Raw genomic sequence first — 16,166 nt, forward strand, 5'->3', positions numbered from 1 at the left:
TTCTCTGGGGCTGGGGGGAAGGGAAGGAGTTTCCATCCCCCTGGAGCTTTCCTGCTGGGATGAGGCAGCACAGGGAGCAGAATTCATTGTGCACCTCCCACGGGCATTGCTGGCCTTGGTGTCTCTGTTGTGCCATCAGACCGTGGCAGTTTGCTGCTGTCACTGCCACTGCCACCCCACCTGGGGGCTGTGCCCTCCTGCCAGCCCCACACAGGAGCTCCAGGGGTGCCTCTGTGCTCTGTTGGGAGCGTTTGCTGGGAATGTGCCTCATCCCTGGGAGTGTCCCTTTGTCCCTGGGCTGGGGACAGAGCTTTGGGCTGGTCAGGCTCAGAGTTGCATTGCCAAAGGCACTGAGAGGGAGCAGGACAGGGAGGGTGCTCAGAGAGGGGCTGGCAGAGCCCAGCTGGCAGTGTGTGCTGGGTGCTGCAGGTGGGGCTGTGTGCACTGCAGGGAGTGAATGTCCCCTGCCCTAATCAGCCCTACAGATCCCAAGGGCTCCTAGAGCAGGATTTTATTCCTTACTTCCCTTTGTGGAAATTTATTCTCCAAATTGCCATGAGCAATTCTTTGATTTCTCTAGGAGAAAACCTCCCAGCAGAGACAGATTGCAATGGAGGCCAGAGTTGTGTTTGGAGCAGGGAGTGCTGAGAGCTGCGTCTGCCTGTGCTGCCACAGCCTGACCACAGGCACATGGAACAGCCTGGGAAAAGGGATTGGGGGCATTTCTGATGCCCCAGTGAGAAGAACACAAACTCACAGCCATTCAGCCTGACAGTCCCCTCCACCCAGAGCTCAGCACACATCCTCAGAGGGAAGTCCAGCATCTGAAGGATAAAAAAAAAACACAGAAGAAAAAGGTGATTTATTTTGTTTTAAAGTTATTTCAAGTTCTTATTAAAGCCCAACCAACATTTGCTCTAGATTTTGGTTGGGTGAATAACGAGCAGTGGGCATAGATGATGCCATTCCTTTAGCTGAAAACCTGGTGTAATCTAGAGGGGATACAAGAACTGTTTGTGTAGGAAAATGTAATGTGAGGGATGTCAGGGGAGTGAGGTGGCATTTTTGAGGGAATTGCTGAGGTAATTGAAGGGAGACCAGCAGACAATTTCCCTGGGAAATCCGAGGCCCCTCGGGCCCACAGCCAGGACTCTCCAGGGCTAAGGGGTCACACTTGAGACTCACTGTGTCCTCCTTCCTTGGCAGCAGCCAGCAGGGAAGGGAGAAGAGGATCCCTGTGGGATGAGACTGGAGAGAGCGAGCAGAGGAGCAGCCTCGGGCTGGAGAAAGGCAAAGGGACCAACATGGTGTCACCAGGGCACCTGTGAGGAACAGAATGGACACTTGGAGGCCACGTGGAGGTGAGGAGTGGATGGTTTGGGGCAAAATGTGAGTTAATCTCCAGAGAGATAAGTAGGGGATGTTTAGGAGGGAAAAGCTGAGGTGATGAGTTCACCCACCCTGGCACAAGGTGAGTTTGCACAGGCTGGGGCCAGAGGTGAAGGTCAATCCAAAGCCAGCCCTGCTCAACCTCTAAATGCCATGATAAGTTTTAGAGGCTGCCCACAGAGGGATTAAAAATACATAAAAATGAAGCCAAGAGCATGAATGAGATTCCTGGGAATCCCATTAACTTGCTGTCAGAACTCCTAACACAGTTTTGAGCTTTGATGACAAGAATGCATTTTTTATTTGGATTATTCACTGTGTGGGATATGGGGTTTATTTGGATTTTAAAGCCCTCATGGTGGCCCTGACACTGCTCAGGAGCTGGCAGGAAAAGCAGAGTCAGAGCTCCTGGCAGGCACAGGGTGTTTTCCCCCATAGTGGATTGTGGAGGAATTGTCTGGGACCTGGATTGTCCCTCTGGGTGATGCCACTTGCTGTGATTTGTATAATTCCATTTATTTTATTCCCAAAACTTCCCAGCCCAGGGGTTTGAGCTGACAGGGCAGGACAAAGATTGTTCTCTGTGTGGTGCCCAGATTTGGGGTTCCCTGTCAGCTGTGCTAGTTGTGATGAATTACACCCACAGCCCCAAATTCCCTGCTCCATTCCCGCTGCAGTAACCTCACAGTGCTCCATGGAGTGTGGGTGTTCCCATGCAGAGCTGCTGCCTTGGACAGCAGCTGTGCCAGGAGCCAGCAGAGCTTACAAGGAAGCTCAGCAGCACAGGGACAAGGACAGGGTCATATTCCATAGAACTGGCTATTTAGAACCCTCACCCCAATGGTGTCCCTGGGGTCACTGGACAGAGCTGCCTGGAACTGAGCTGATTTCACCCCCTGAGCTCCAGGATGGAGAACATCCAGTTGATGTTTTAAAGCAGGAGAAGGCAGTGGCCAGATGTGCTCCCAGCCTGTGTTGAGGCAGCCCCTGTGCCCAGGGGGGGACATCTCTCCCTGCAGGAGCTCAGCTCCTTTCAGAGCCTCAGCAGTGGCCTCTACAAATTCTTTTCTCTCAGGAAAGGGATGGACATCTCTGTCTTCAGCACACCTCCAGTGGGAGCTACCTGTGAAAGCTTTCCTTCACTTCTGCAGTTGCAGCTGGATCCCTGAGAAACTCCAAACTCCATCCCACTGATTTTCAGGTATGTCTGGGGGCTGCTGCCTGGGATTTAATATCTGTGGGGGAAGATTGCCTTGGCTTTAATGCTGCTGCTGGATGATGGCCTCAGGCTGGGGAGGAGGGAAGGGATTTGGGGTGGCTGGGACATCCCTGGCAGCTGTGTGGGAGCTCTGAACCAGGAATTGCTGTGTGAGCCCCTCTGCAAATGGCCCATACCTCCATTCCCAGGTAATGCCAGCTGCTCCTTGGGGTCCTTCTGGGCTCTTGGTGCTCTCTGTCTGGGCTGAGGCATTTCCACGTGCCCGGTCAGAGCAGCCCCTGGCCGAGGAGCCACGGTGCAGGCACAGCTCCTCCCCTGCAGATGCCAAAGACACAAGGTGCTGCTTGCCTTTCAGGAGCTCCTGGCCTCCTCCTGCCCTGCGCTCCCAGCCAGCTGGGACACACCGAGGGAACACCAAGGAGCATCGCTGGCAGCGAGCAGGAGACACCGAGGCCTCTGGGCCAGAAGAACAGCCCTGGCCTCAGCAGCCTCCATCGCTTTGACCTGGCAACACTCACCTGCAGGAAACGCCCCCTGGCACTCTCCAGAAGAGCTTGGGCCACAGAGCAAGGTAACCCTCAGGACTTGTCTTGTTTGCTTCTTCCTGGGGAAACACAGGGACATTGCAGGAGCACATGTACAGCTGCTGGGTAAATCCTGGAGAGGGCAGAAAAATCAGGGTTATGGGGAAGAGTTGGTGCTGGCATGCTGAGTGCCAGCCAGTTCTGCCCTACAGCCATTGCAGGGGCTGGTGTGTAAAGCAGCATTAGCAGAAGGGAAGGAGCTGCATTTGTAGAGGAGTTCTCTTACTGGCAGCAGTCATTCCCATCCCACACAGGACCTTTGGAACAACCCTGGGATTGGCTCAGGTGTTTGGAGCAGGGTACTGAGAAGGCCAATATTCTGTGTTCAGTGTGCAGCTGGAGCAGTCATTTCTTAGCATTTGACTTGATGATTCTTGCGGTTCTGAAAATAAAGAACAAATAGTTTTCACAGACTTTTTCACACTACGGATTAAAAAAGTGTTTTCCTGGGGCTCCAGTCCCACACCAGGCACAATGGGAGCGGGAGCAGCAACGCCTCGGCCCCAGCGGCCGTCCCAGAGCGGCTGCTCCCGGCCGGGGCGCTGCAGCCCCCGGGGGTGCGGACACGGAGAAGGGGCCGCGGGCGCTGTGGCTCGTCGGGGAGCGCGGGGCTCGTGGGGTTACCGGGCCGGGGGAGCTGCGGGGCGGCGCCGTGTCCGCCAGGGGGCGCCCCGCGGGGCGGGAGGCGGCGCTGAGCGAGCGGCGATGCCGATGGGGTTCCGGGGCCGGTACGGGCGGTCTCCGTGTCCTTCCCGCTTTCAGCCACGATCCAGCGGCTGCTCCCGGGAAGCGTCGTCCTCCTGGCGGGAATGGCACTGGCACAGCACCGGTTCCCTGCCACCGCAGCCGGGGCATGCCTGGAGTCCCGGCGGGACCCAGCCCTGCACCGGCCCGCAGCCGGAGCGGCTCTTTCCGCCCGCGATGATGCCGGTTCCGATCCCAGCCCCAGTCCCCCATCGATCCTCCGGCCCCAGCACCCCTACCGTACCTTCCGAGAAAGAATCGGCTCAGCCCGGCTCCTACTGGAAATACCGGCAGGACCAGGACCCGGATTCCCGGGCCCAGATCCCGGTCCCACCTGAGCGCCTTGTATCCCGCGCAGCACCAGCAGCAGCCCCCGATCCGGATCTCCGCACAGCGCTCCGACCGATGCTCCCGCCGCATCCCGACACGAGCATCCCCCGCAGAAAACGGGACAGGCGCGGATCCGCCGGGTTTTATGGGCGGGCGGGGGGCGGGGGGGAGGCGGGGCCCCGGGGGCGGGGCCGGCACAGGTGCGAGGGGCGGGGCCGGCACAGGTGTGAGGGATCCCAGTGCGGCTGCGCGGGGCGGGGCCTTGGGGGATTTAAGGCGCGGGGAGGGTCCGGCAGAGCCATTTGCTCCTCGGCGTTCGGTGGGGGAGGTTGCTGCCGGCCGGGCCCCTATATCTCTTTTTCTGTATGTTTTTCTTCTGCGTTTCTTTTCTTTTGTAGTTCTTTTTCTCTATACCTCTCCTTTCAACCCTCCCTTCCACCCCTCCCCCACCCCCTACTCCCTCCCCCCAAACCCCCCCTCCCTCTCCCCCCTAGCCCTCCCCTCCCTCCCCCCCTACGGCCGTCCCCGGCCCCCCCCCATTCCCCTACCGTATCGTACCCTGCTCCTCCATTCTCTTCCTTCCCTCTCTAACCGGGCTCCTCCCCTGCCCCCTTTCTCTGCTTCCCTTTCCCCCCACCCCAGTCGCTCCCCACCCGCCCTCAATCCTGCTCCTTCTTCCACCCTGCCTTCCCTCCAGCCCCGTCCCCCGCTGCCCTGCACACCCCGAGCTCTCCCTTCCTTCCCCTCACCTCTCCCTCCGCTCCCCTATTCTCGTTCTCCATTCCCCGCTCTCCTTCTTCCCTCGCAGCCGCGGGGCTCGGGGTGCCGGGCACTAATAAAGCCCAGAGGGCCGGAGCCCGGCGCCCCCGCCCTCGCTGGGGTCCCCACACGGGGCCGGACCCGCTCTGCGGGTGCCCCCATTGCAGTGCAACACAGCGCCCCACAGCGCCGGGGCTCCGGCTTTCCCGACATCACACTGGGGGGCCCTGGGGGTGGGGGTCCGGGTTAAGGGGCCCCTCATTAGGAGGGGGTCCCGGGGGGGAGGCGGGAGGGGGTTAGGAGGGGCCCCCTCCGGAGGAGGGGGTCCCTGGGGGGGGGTCGGGGGAGGCCCCTCCGGAGGAGGGGGTCCGGGGAGGGGCGGGGCCTGGAGGGGAGGTACCCCCCCAGACCCCGCCCCCTCCTCGGACCCCCTCCTCCGGACCGGGGCCCGGGGGGGGGGGGGAGGGGGCGGGACCAGGGGGACGGCCGTGTGTCTGACAATTTTTTTGTTCCCTGTGTGTTCACGCTGCAGAGTGACGTGCCCCCCTCTGCTCCCCCCCCACCCCCCCGCCCCCCTCCTTCCCCCGGGCCCGGAGGAGGGGGTCCCCGGGAGGGGGCCGGGGCCGGACCCCGTCCGGAGGAAGGGGTCCAGGGGAAGGGGCGTGGCCTGGAGGGGGAGTTACCCCCCAGGCCCCACCCCCTCACCCGGACCCCCCTCCTCCGGAGGGGGCCCTCCCCGACCCCCAAGGACCCCCTCCTCCGGAGGGGGCCCCACCTAACCCCCCGGGACCCCCTCCTAATGAGGGGGCCCCTGTAACCCGGACCCCCCACCCCAGGGCCCCCCCAGTGTGATGTCGGGAAAGCCGGAGCCCCGGCGCTGTGGGGCGCTGTGTTGCACTGCAATGGGGGGGACCCGCAGAGCGGGTCCGGCCCCGTGTGGGGACCCCAGCGAGGGCGGGGGCGCCGACCCCAGCGAGGGCGGGGGCGCCGGGCTCCGGCCCTCTGGGCTTTATTAGTGCCCGGCACCCCGAGCCCCGCGGCTGCGAGGGAAGAAGGAGAGGGGAGGACGGGGAGACAGGAGAGATGGGGGTGGTGAGAACGGAGAGGAGTCGGAGTGAGGAGGGAAGCGGGAGAGGAAGGGAAAGGCCGAGGGGGGAGAAGAGGGACGGTGGAGAGAGGAGGAATAGAAGGGAGTAGCGTAGAAGAGACAGGACGGGAAGTATTGGCGGGGGGGGTACGGTGTGGGAGGAGAGGAAAGGAGCGTTTCAGGGGGAGAGGGAAGGGGGAGAAAGAAAGGGAATACGCGGAGAAGGAAGGAGGGGTAGAGAGAGGGACAGGAGGGGAGGCCGAAGCCTCCGCGCCTTACCTGCAGAGCCCGCACAGGGAGCTCCCGTCCGCACCGTGCTCTGAGTGAGCAAATGGCGGCCGAGCTGATTTCCGGGGTCTAAATCACCTCGGCCCCGCCCCGCGCAGCCGCCCTGGGGCCCCGCGCACCTGAGCCACGCCCGCCCAGCACACCTGAGCTGGTGCCGCCCCCTGTGCCGCCCTCACCCGCCTCTGCCCCCGCCCCCTGTTCTTTCAGGCCCCGCCCCCTATGCCGTCCGGCCCCGCTCTTCACACCTGTGCCGGCCCCGCCCCCCGCTCCGCTGTCCCGTGACCACGCGGGGGCGCCGCGCTCGCACCGCGCTCCGTGTCCGCCAGAGGGCGCCCTGCGGGGTCCCGGCCCCACACGGCGGCTCCGCGATCCCGCACCGGGGAACGGCCGCGATCCCGCACCCGGCAGCGCCCCGTGCCCGCGGCCATCCCGGGCCCGAAACCGATCCCGGGCCCGGTGCCGCCTCCATCCTCCCGACAGGGGAGAGGCCGCACCGCCCGGGAACCCCCGGCAGAGCCCAGCAGTGCTCGGCCCCCGTACCCATGGCCGCCGTCGCAGCCCCGCCGCAGCATCCCGTGCACGGCGCGGTCCCCTCGCTAAGCCCCCGATAGGGCCAGCCCCGGGGCTCCGCCCCCCCGAGAGCACTGCGCCGCCGGGGCAGAGCGTCGCCCGGCTCTACCTCCCTTCACCGGGGCCGCAGCCCCGTGGGGCTCTCGCCCGTCGCGCCCCTGTGGAACCAGCGGGGCTGGATGGCCGTGAGCGGGAGGAGCCGCGGCCGGGACCTTCCTCTCCTTGGTGTCCAGCTGCTGCATTTTTCCCATGCCCATTGCCTGCTTCTTAAAATAGATGAGACCTGTCCGACCGCTGGGCGCATCTATGTACCCGGTACCCAGAGAGCTGCCCACTCTGCCCAGTACTTGCTCCAAAGCTTCCAGAGGCACCAGAGCTGACCAACAAGGAGCTGAGTGGCAAGGAGGTGGCTCTCCATGCCACCAGGTGAGTGGTACTGCCTTTGTGCAGGTTACAATCCCAAAATAAAACCATTTGGATTGGAAAAGACCCCTAAGATTGATCCCGGTCAGCTCCTGACCCTTCCTTCTCCCCTTGGTTTGGTGATTGAGGAGATGGTCCTCAGTTCCCTCCGGGGTGCAATCCGAGGGAATCCCAAAGGAGCCGCAGCCCAGCCCTCCCCCGAGGTGCCTTCACCTCCAAGTGTTGCCCTGTGCAATGGCCCGAGCTGAGCTCAGAGCTGGGGAAGCCCCGGGGGCAAGCAGGGATGCAGGGGCCCGGAGGGCAGTGGCCAGTGGGGGCCCAGCAGACCCAGACTTTCTGGCCACTCTCCACATCCAACCGCTCCCCGAAGTATCCCAAAATCTGCTTCAGTGTGTCCAACACTAGGGTGTCAGGGACCCCCTTTTATCATCAAACTGATTCGGAGATCTCGGTTCCATCAGACAAGACTTGGCACATAATGAGGGAAAACAGACATGAACTCTCCCATAAATGCATAAAGTTACTTTATTTTCAGTATACATTTATTTAATTTTGAAAAATATAAATGCTAAAATATCTCATCATCTTCATCTTTTGATTCCATAAAAGTCACAATAGAAAGCTTCATAAAACTGTAAAATACTATAATGTTATAAGGAATTTCATTTTTTGATATTACTGGAAAAAAAAATCACTTTAATATGTTTGAAATGTTTTCTGCTTTTTTTCCTTTTCCACAATCTGATCCACTTCATTTCATCCTAAGTCCTTGTTCCCTCCTCCAAAGAAAGCACGGACTTAGGAGAATTAAGAACAAGAATAAAAGTATCTCAAAGTGCAACTCGCTTCCAACAGAGATACAAAGGTGCAGCAGCCCCGGGAGGGGGCAGCGCAGGCCGGCTCCCCGCAGGCTGGGACCTGGCATTTGCTGGGGGAAGGTCATTTTTGACGGCTGCCTCTGATCTTGGAGGGCTTTGGGTCAGTCTCACACTTATTCCCTGAAGCGCTTTTCCGACAAAACACCTAATTTGGATGGAAAGGACGTTCTGGTTACTCTCAAAGGCCTGCAGAGAACCTTTCCTGCCACGCTGCAGCTCCTCCCTGCCGCCAGAGGGGGGCGCTTCTCACGCAGAGCCTTTGTCCTGTCGGCAGCGCTGCCCTCAGCACGACACAAAAAAACACAACGCAGAGAGAGAAAGATCTAGAACAGCAGTCAGGACACTTCAAGTGTATTTAACACGGTTCAGAAGAGAAGACCTCATTTTTGGGGAGACAGGTCACCAGGCAGCAGCAGCAGGAAGCTGTGCCCATGGAACCGAGCAGGACAGCCCCTGCAACCCACCTGATGGCACCTCTCCTGTGGGATTGCTGCACATGCACGGTCTGGGCAGGATGTGCAGCAATCCCCCATGCAGCTCCTGTGTGCTCCACAGGCCATGCTCCAGCCTGTGTCCCCACTGGGTGCCAGCACTGGTGTCCACCAAGGGATGGAGAGCATTGGCTAAAGCTGGCATCACACTTCCCAAGTTACCTGTCCTCCAGCAGCAGGAGGCACCCCAGAGCTGCTCCTCTTCAGGCCTTTCCCAAGTTTCCCCAGCATTTTCAGAGCAGGTTTCAGCTGGGTTCCTGAGATACCCAACACAGATTTCATGGAAACTCAAGGGGAGACCCCTCGAGGGCAAACAGGGGCTGTACAGAGGTGGTGGCTCCTGTGTGGGAGCAGATGCTAAAATTTGGCATTTAAGGTCTCAGCACCATCAGAAATTCCACTTGACTTCACCAACCCAGACTTTGGTTTCACAAGGACCAAGTGGCAGCATGTGCCCATCCTCTGTGATGGGATTGTCTCCATCAGGGAAATCACCTTGAGAGCTGGGGTACTTTTTCTTCTTGTTCTGTTTTTTATTTTTGGACGAAGCTTTTCGTATGTTCCACACGTCCTGGTGAAGCCCAGTTTCCCAAAGATGCCTTTAGATGCACATACCAGTTATGAACATGTTGCAGAGAGGAAAACTTCTCTCCTGATGTGATGTCCACTTGCTTGGTTGCACCCCAAAATCCTGGGATGCCCACGCCTGGCCTGCTGAGTCTTGCTGCATTGCTGGTGTGGGGCAGAGCAGCCAAGGTGCAGGGTCAATTCTGCAGATGGTGGAACACAGGGCTGGGATGCAGGAGGATGTTTGTGAATGTGAGTGTCAGGATGAACATCCCAGCAGGCCACCTTCATCTTCCTCCTCGTGCACTGGGCCTGAGGCACACCCGGGTCTTCTCACTGCACACACACACACTGGTGTTCCAAGAAAACCATAGAGCCATCCCAGGTCAGAAATCAACAACAGGGATAGAACCAGCAGCTGTCCATTCAGGCTCTTCTAAGATCACAAGAGATTTAAGTCTCTTTCACAGCAGGGATCACTCATTACAAAAAACTCCAAGAACAACTTAACCCTAAGAAAAACAGATGCTTCGGAGCACAAGGTGTTAATTGAACTGATCCAGCCCTATGCCACGTCCTGGAGATTGCAGTGTGATGTCATGGGTTTGTTTCTTGTAAAAATCACATTATGTATGGTACAATACATTTTTTACAGAAAGCCTGGCATCTAGAAATAAGAGGTAGAACTACTCATAACTATATGTTTCCTGCTGCAGGAAAAAAATTCATTTTTCTTTACAGTAATTAAAAAAAGGTTAAAAAAATTGTCAAAAAAAAAAACCAAGTCGTAGGTTAGGCCCCCATAATTTAAACAAAATAATCTAGGAAAATAACACTCTTCCATGTACCTGATGGATTAAGTCCATTAAAGTGTTTCTTTAAAAAAAATTGCATAGGAAAGGGACGTTTCCAAACATGCTACAGCGATGGCAATGGTCTGTCTGTGCTGGGAGTGAAGTACCTTCTCTTTTACCTACACGAGGGTTAGCAGCACGTTCCAGCAGTGGGAGCAGACACGGAATGAGCCTGGAGGTCAGCTGGGCTCTGCAGACGGACAGACAGCGGCTCCCGGCGTTCCCGCGGGGCTCAGCGGGCCCGGAGCGCTGCTGCCCCCGCAGCCAGGCAGGAGGAGTCCAGGAAACACCGAGGGCGTGGGCAGGGAGGGGCAGGGCGGGCTCCGTTACCTTCGCCGCTGGGAGCAGGGAGCTTCTCAACATTTGGCTAGTGACAAAATGAATTGGTAAAAGATCGGACAGACAGACAAATTACAAAGTAGTTTCTGTTCCCTTGCTCCTCCAGAAATAACCATTGTCTTCAGGCTCAAGTTCTATTCTAATTTGAGGCACAACTTTTACTGGAGTTCGTGGAGGGCTGCAAAGAAGAAGACAGACAAGGTCAGAGCAGCACAAATGCTGGGCTTTGGGAATGCACAACCAGATTTCAGGTAAGGCCCGCAACAGATAACCTGAATGAGCTGCTCTGAACACTGCTTGGACACTTCCAGGGCATCCTGGTGCTCCACCCCAGGCTGTGACAACACCCCTCAGCTGCCACTGAAATAATCCAGGCATCGCTGCTGGGATGAATTTCAGTGCCTGTCTAACAGCTGTAAGCACAGACACATCTTTGGCATTTCAGAGGAATAAACTTGCCTTGCTCCACATTCACAGTCCTGCTGCTGGGAGGCCCAAGCTGGCCCCAAGGGACTGGACTCTGAGCAATTATTACTTGCTGCAGTTTAAGATTATTCTTTACTCTGTTTTCCACCACAGATATGGAAAAATGGATTATTTCCCCTAGGCAACAACTCTCTGGGCTACCCCAGTAGCTCCACATCTTTCTCCTGGTCTGACTCCCAAACCTGTTCTCAGTGCAGCAGCCAGGAGGCCAGGAGAGCTGCCAGATCTCTCACAGGTTCTCCACTCCCCATCCCCAGCACGGCCAGGAGCTGGAGTAACTGTGGAATCAACTTGTTCATGATCACCTTGGGAGGCAGCAACCCAGTTCAGGGAATGTTCTCCAAGTGTTTTAAGAGTCCTCTGGAGGAAATTTGCAGTGTTCTGAGGGGGGCAGAGGTGCATTTTGGGGTGCTTACCTTGGCATGGCGTGTGATTGAAGGAAGGGAATTGTATCAGCACGATGTGTGGCGTTCAAGGAATGTTGGTGATTTTTCTCCTGGGGGAAGAAAGCCTGGGTGTCACTGCTGCACACCCACTGTGCAGTGCCTCCAGCCCTGCCTCAACCCCCCCAAATCTATGGGCCAAGCTCTTTTCCTGCTAGCTGCCAGATGGATTTACAGCTTGGTGAGGAAGCTCTGCTTCCCTTCTCTCCTCTGAGGTAACACCCTGGGGTGCCAGCAGCCCCATCCCCAGGAGTTCCCCCTCTTTGGGGCCTGACACTTCCCTGGGACCTGCCCCCCTGGTTACCCCCTCTGTCACACCCAAGTCCTTGGGAGACACAGGGTGGCTTCCCTCTGCTGACCCTGTGGGAGCCATGTTCTCTGGGAATGTCAGTCCCGTTCCTGCTCTTGCTGCAGGAAAGCTGCTGTCAGTGGTACTGCCAGGAATATGCCCCGGATCACAGGTACACTCAAGCACAATCCCACAGTGGTGCTGCATTCCAGCTTTTTTTTTTTTTTTTTGGTATTCTAGGGGCCTGATATGTTTTAATTTTTATTTTTCATTGCTTTTAATTAGAAAGCAGCAAATAAAATACTGGATTATAAAAATGTACAAATACACAAACCAACTACAGTTCAGCCCATGGCTGATTTTATCTGTTCCATCTCCAAGGGCATCCCAAGAACCAGGCTGATGCCACAACTAACTTTTCCTTAACTATTTTAGCCCTTAAGAGGTTGGAAAAAAGGCATCTGATCCTGAAATCCTGAGTAACAGTATTTAGGATGCAGTTTGTTTTCAGTATCAGGAATGCACTAAATACATGGAATGAGGAGGATATGAGGTTGCCAGTGGCTGATTTTGGATGATGTGCTGACATCAACAAAACATTGAGCATATCCAAATAGCCAAGAAAATGCTTCCTTTCCAATGGTTTCATTTTATATCCCAAACTCTGAGTGTCTCTGTATCTAAAAGCCACAGGGTAAGGCTTACCATTCCCTGAGGGCTCTATATGCTACCAAAAGGAAAGGAACCTGGCTCCCAGCTCCTAAGACCCATGGATAATTTAAGGATCTAAAGATCTGAGGGGTTAGATCCTGCTCCTAGGAAGCACTAGCCAGGCAGTAGCACTATTTTATTTAGTTTGTACTTCTCCCCTCCCACCTCAGAGGAAAAGGGCATTTGACACCCTTAGTATGTTACAAAGTCATCCCAAAGGCAAAACCACCAAGGTCAGCTGTGATTCCTCACTTAAAAGAGGAAAATGTAAAGTGGGAATGACTGAAAATAAAGATTAAATTCAACAATTACAGCTATTAACATCAGAAATGAAATCCTAAAAGAAGAGCACAAACCACCTAAGAAGGGAAATATGTTAATGGCCAACTGATCTCTGCCTGTGCAGCTTAATGACACAAATAAATAATTACTCTGTGAAATGCTGATTTTTGCAACTGCTTGGCACCTAAGGGAACAAACAGTGACAGGACAGTGCTGCAAATCCAGAACACAAGGCTCAGTGGAAAAAAAAAAAAATGCCACCATCAGCAGGTTAACACCAAGGGGGAGAGGGAGAGGAGAGGAAGAGAGAGTGGGTGGCCAGGAGACCTGTCAGGAGCTGGAGAAAAGCACTTAAACTGGAGGCACCAGAAGGAATAACATTGATTTTGTAACCAGCAAAGAAAAAAAAAAGCTCACAAAAGCAAAATCTGTCATAAAGCAGGGGCCTGGAAATTAAAAAGGAGAGGGAAAAAAAAGAACAAGAGAATACTTCTGAAGTAAAAGGAACGATTAAAAATTATTTTAAAATCACTAAATAGACACAGATATATTTTTGTAGTGCAAGTGAGAGTCAAGCAGGCATGCAAGAGTTAGTTCTACTCACTGTCAGCAGGTTTGCTATCACTTAGGAAAGGTTCCTGCTCCATGATGTCCATTGGTATTTTAATACTTGGGACTTTTTCTGAGTAGGGGCAGTCAGACTGTGAAAGAAACGTGCAAAAGGTCTTAGAATATTCCCACTGCTCTTTCCCTCATCGTCTCCCACACATTAAAATTATCCTTCACACAGTTCTGTAGGAACAGATAAAAGAAAAGAAGGGAAAAGAGAAAAGCATCCTCCAGCTTGGCTGCCTGATGGATTCCACTGGTTCCCCACTGCATCCCACTTCCCTTGATTACCATCATACTCCAAAAATAAACCAGAAAAGAATCATCCTGTGGGATTGTAAATTGTAATACATCTCCTCCTCTCCCACCCCATCGTCTTAAAAGACACCATCCCCTTCTGCCTGGAGTCAGCTGCAGGAAATAGAGATGGAAAATGCATTTGTAGGCAGACACAGCAGGGCCCTGGCTGTTGGAAAAGCTCCTCCAAACCCTTCATCCTGCTGGGATTCTTGTAAAAGCCCTTGCTTGTTCCCAATTGCTCCACAGGGCCCAGATATGACATGGCAGAGGCTCCTTACATCAGACTGGCTCAGCTCCCCCTTTCCCTCTTTAATGCAAGTGGAGTCAACCCCAGTCTCAGTTACACCTCTGGTTCACCAATTCCAGAGCCCTTGGAAGAATTCTGTAACCCTGGCCCAGCCAGAGAAACAGCAACTGGCTCAGGATGGGGCACAGGGAAAAGCTGGGGTCCCCCAGAGCTGAGGCACCAGCAGGATTTCACCCCCACTGCCTTCTATCACCCACCTGATTCTGCTCAACAGGAGTGCTTGGAATTGTTTGGCTTTTTTAAGAATAAAGGGAACTCCTCAAAGCCAAGGAAAGGCTGTTACTGCCTAACTTGGCAAAGGCAGGAAGGTGGGATTTGCCAGAAATGTTGGGACATCTTTGTTCCTGAAGAGAACCAGACCCACAACACCAGGGTAGAGGGAGGAGACCTTCCAGTCAGGGCAGGAAAACACTAAGGAGGCCAGAGACTGGCTCTCCCTGGATTATTATTCTTAATTTATTTTTTAACATAACTGATATCCAGTGCCTTAATTCATGATGTTTCCTCAGGACTATTTTTATGAGGCTGAGGGACAAGCAGAACTCAAAGAAAGCACAAGCACCACCCAGCAACTCCCTTGGCTTAACTCAGATCCATGCACTGCTCCCCAGATCCCACAGGACTGACTCTGGGGGTGGATATTTCTGGAAGGGAAAGGGTGAAAATAATCCAACCAGTAATGCCCAGTGCTGTATGTTCAGGAAGCTGGAAAAAGCAAGTGCTGAAAAAAACCAGCAAGAGTTAAGGAACAATATTTTGCATAAAATATCTTAACCATTAGATTAATTACTGTACCTGGAATTCAGGAAAAGCCTGGGAAGAGAGGAAATACCTTAAAACAGACAGGAGAGAGGGAAGCCATGGCTGGGGATACACTGCTGGATTCACACCAGTCAGGAGGAGGGGATGGAGCCAAACCTTTGCTGATTCCTCAGCAGGGCCCCTTTTACTCTCATCTGGGTTTGCTCAAAGGTGCTAAAGAAAACCCTGGGAGCTGCAGCAATGATGGGACAGGGCAGCTTGCTGTCTCAACTAAAAGCCAGTCCTCCCAGCTGTTTTTCTTGCTGTGCTAAAAGGGGATTCTTTCCCAGCTTCAGGTGACCTTACCTCTCCCTACAGCCCAGGAAAGGCCCTTCTTCATGGACATGAGCAGAAGAAGTGACACCATGCTTAGAACTCACCAAGGAGTGTGTTTAGCACTTCAACATAAATATAACGCATTTGAGTTAGACCTGAGCAGGAGAACATTTAAAGGCACCAAGACTACATTTCTTCTTATTATATATACAGGAGGAAAGAGAACAGTCAAAGGCACATGAGTCTGGCCTAGCCAGGTCACTTCTCACTATTTAGGGCATGCTGCCACCTGAGGTAGGACCAGAGTGCACTGTAGAGGGCATGGATGCTCAGGAAACATGGAGATGATGAGTTTTACCAACACCAAGCAGCTTTTCCTGCAATATGACAAATCACACCTATTTTGTGCTTTCCAAGAGAGCCATTACAAAAATACTTGAAAAATAAAAAAGAAAACCAGTAGGACCAGAGCTGCTGGTGAAAAGCATTCTCCTCCTAAAATGTAAGAGACAACGAAGGGGAGAAAGGCGTAGGAGGGAAGCTGGAGGAGGCGGGGTGATGAGAGGCATTCTAGCAAGGGCCATGACATCTCAGCAGGTACCTGGTGCTCTTGGAAAGTGTGACCTCACCCCTAGCAATGCACAAACCACCCACCACAGGCTGGAAAAGGGAAGGCAGTGTAGGAATTAAGTTTTCTTTGGGACCCATTAGCTGCAGCAGTGGCAGACCGAGCTGTCAGCTCAAGTGGCTGGCAAATGTCCAGCCTCAGCACTGGGCAGGGCATGGAATGTGCAGGGGGTTAGCTACCTAGGGAGGAGCAATGTGACGAGAGCAGGAAGCTCCTTACATCATCATTGTCACTGTCCATACTGCCCTTCTTCTTTTTCTTCTTCTTCTCATCCTCTTTCTTCTTCTTGTCCTTTTCTGGAATGACGTCGTCAAGAAAGCTTAAGTCATGCTGGGAAAAGAGGTAGTCCATGGCTTTTCTGACTGCCACCAGGGCCAAGATCTGCAAAGGCAGAGAGGGATTCCCAGTCACATTTTACCTTTCACTTGGCACACTGCATTCCTATCAGTTCTGCTTCTAAGCCCACACTCTTGAATTCTGGCTGTAAATGATCATACAAAGAAGGTGGTGAA

At 54.6% G+C, this 16,166-nt stretch overlaps 1 protein-coding gene and 1 long non-coding RNA gene across 4 annotated transcripts in view; both read right to left on the reverse strand.

Moving 5' to 3' along the window:
* Window positions 1-869: 869 nt before the first annotated feature.
* Window positions 870-3,224, reverse strand: LOC115903603. Its single transcript, XR_004060706.1, has 4 exons — window positions 3,127-3,224; window positions 2,785-2,923; window positions 1,186-1,322; window positions 870-992 (listed from the first exon to the last, which is right to left on the reverse strand). It is a non-coding gene; the product is annotated as an uncharacterized LOC115903603 (long non-coding RNA).
* Window positions 3,225-7,928: 4,704 nt separating this feature from the next.
* Window positions 7,929-16,166, reverse strand: part of SLC4A4 (solute carrier family 4 member 4) — a 148,292-nt gene continuing 140,054 nt past the window's right edge. For all 3 annotated transcript variants that reach the window (XM_030947296.1, XM_030947294.1, XM_030947295.1), the window contains 4 exons: window positions 15,874-16,035; window positions 13,338-13,434; window positions 11,425-11,504; window positions 7,929-10,700 (listed from right to left, as the gene is read on the reverse strand). In XM_030947296.1, the coding sequence (XP_030803156.1) occupies window positions 11,461-11,504; window positions 13,338-13,434; window positions 15,874-16,035 (303 nt within the window). In that variant the 3' untranslated portion in view covers window positions 7,929-10,700; window positions 11,425-11,460. The remainder of the gene's footprint in view (window positions 10,701-11,424; window positions 11,505-13,337; window positions 13,435-15,873; window positions 16,036-16,166) is intronic.

This window comes from Camarhynchus parvulus, chromosome 4, assembly GCF_901933205.1.
Source record: "Camarhynchus parvulus chromosome 4, STF_HiC, whole genome shotgun sequence".
NCBI classification, from domain to species: Eukaryota; Metazoa; Chordata; class Aves; order Passeriformes; family Thraupidae; genus Camarhynchus; species Camarhynchus parvulus.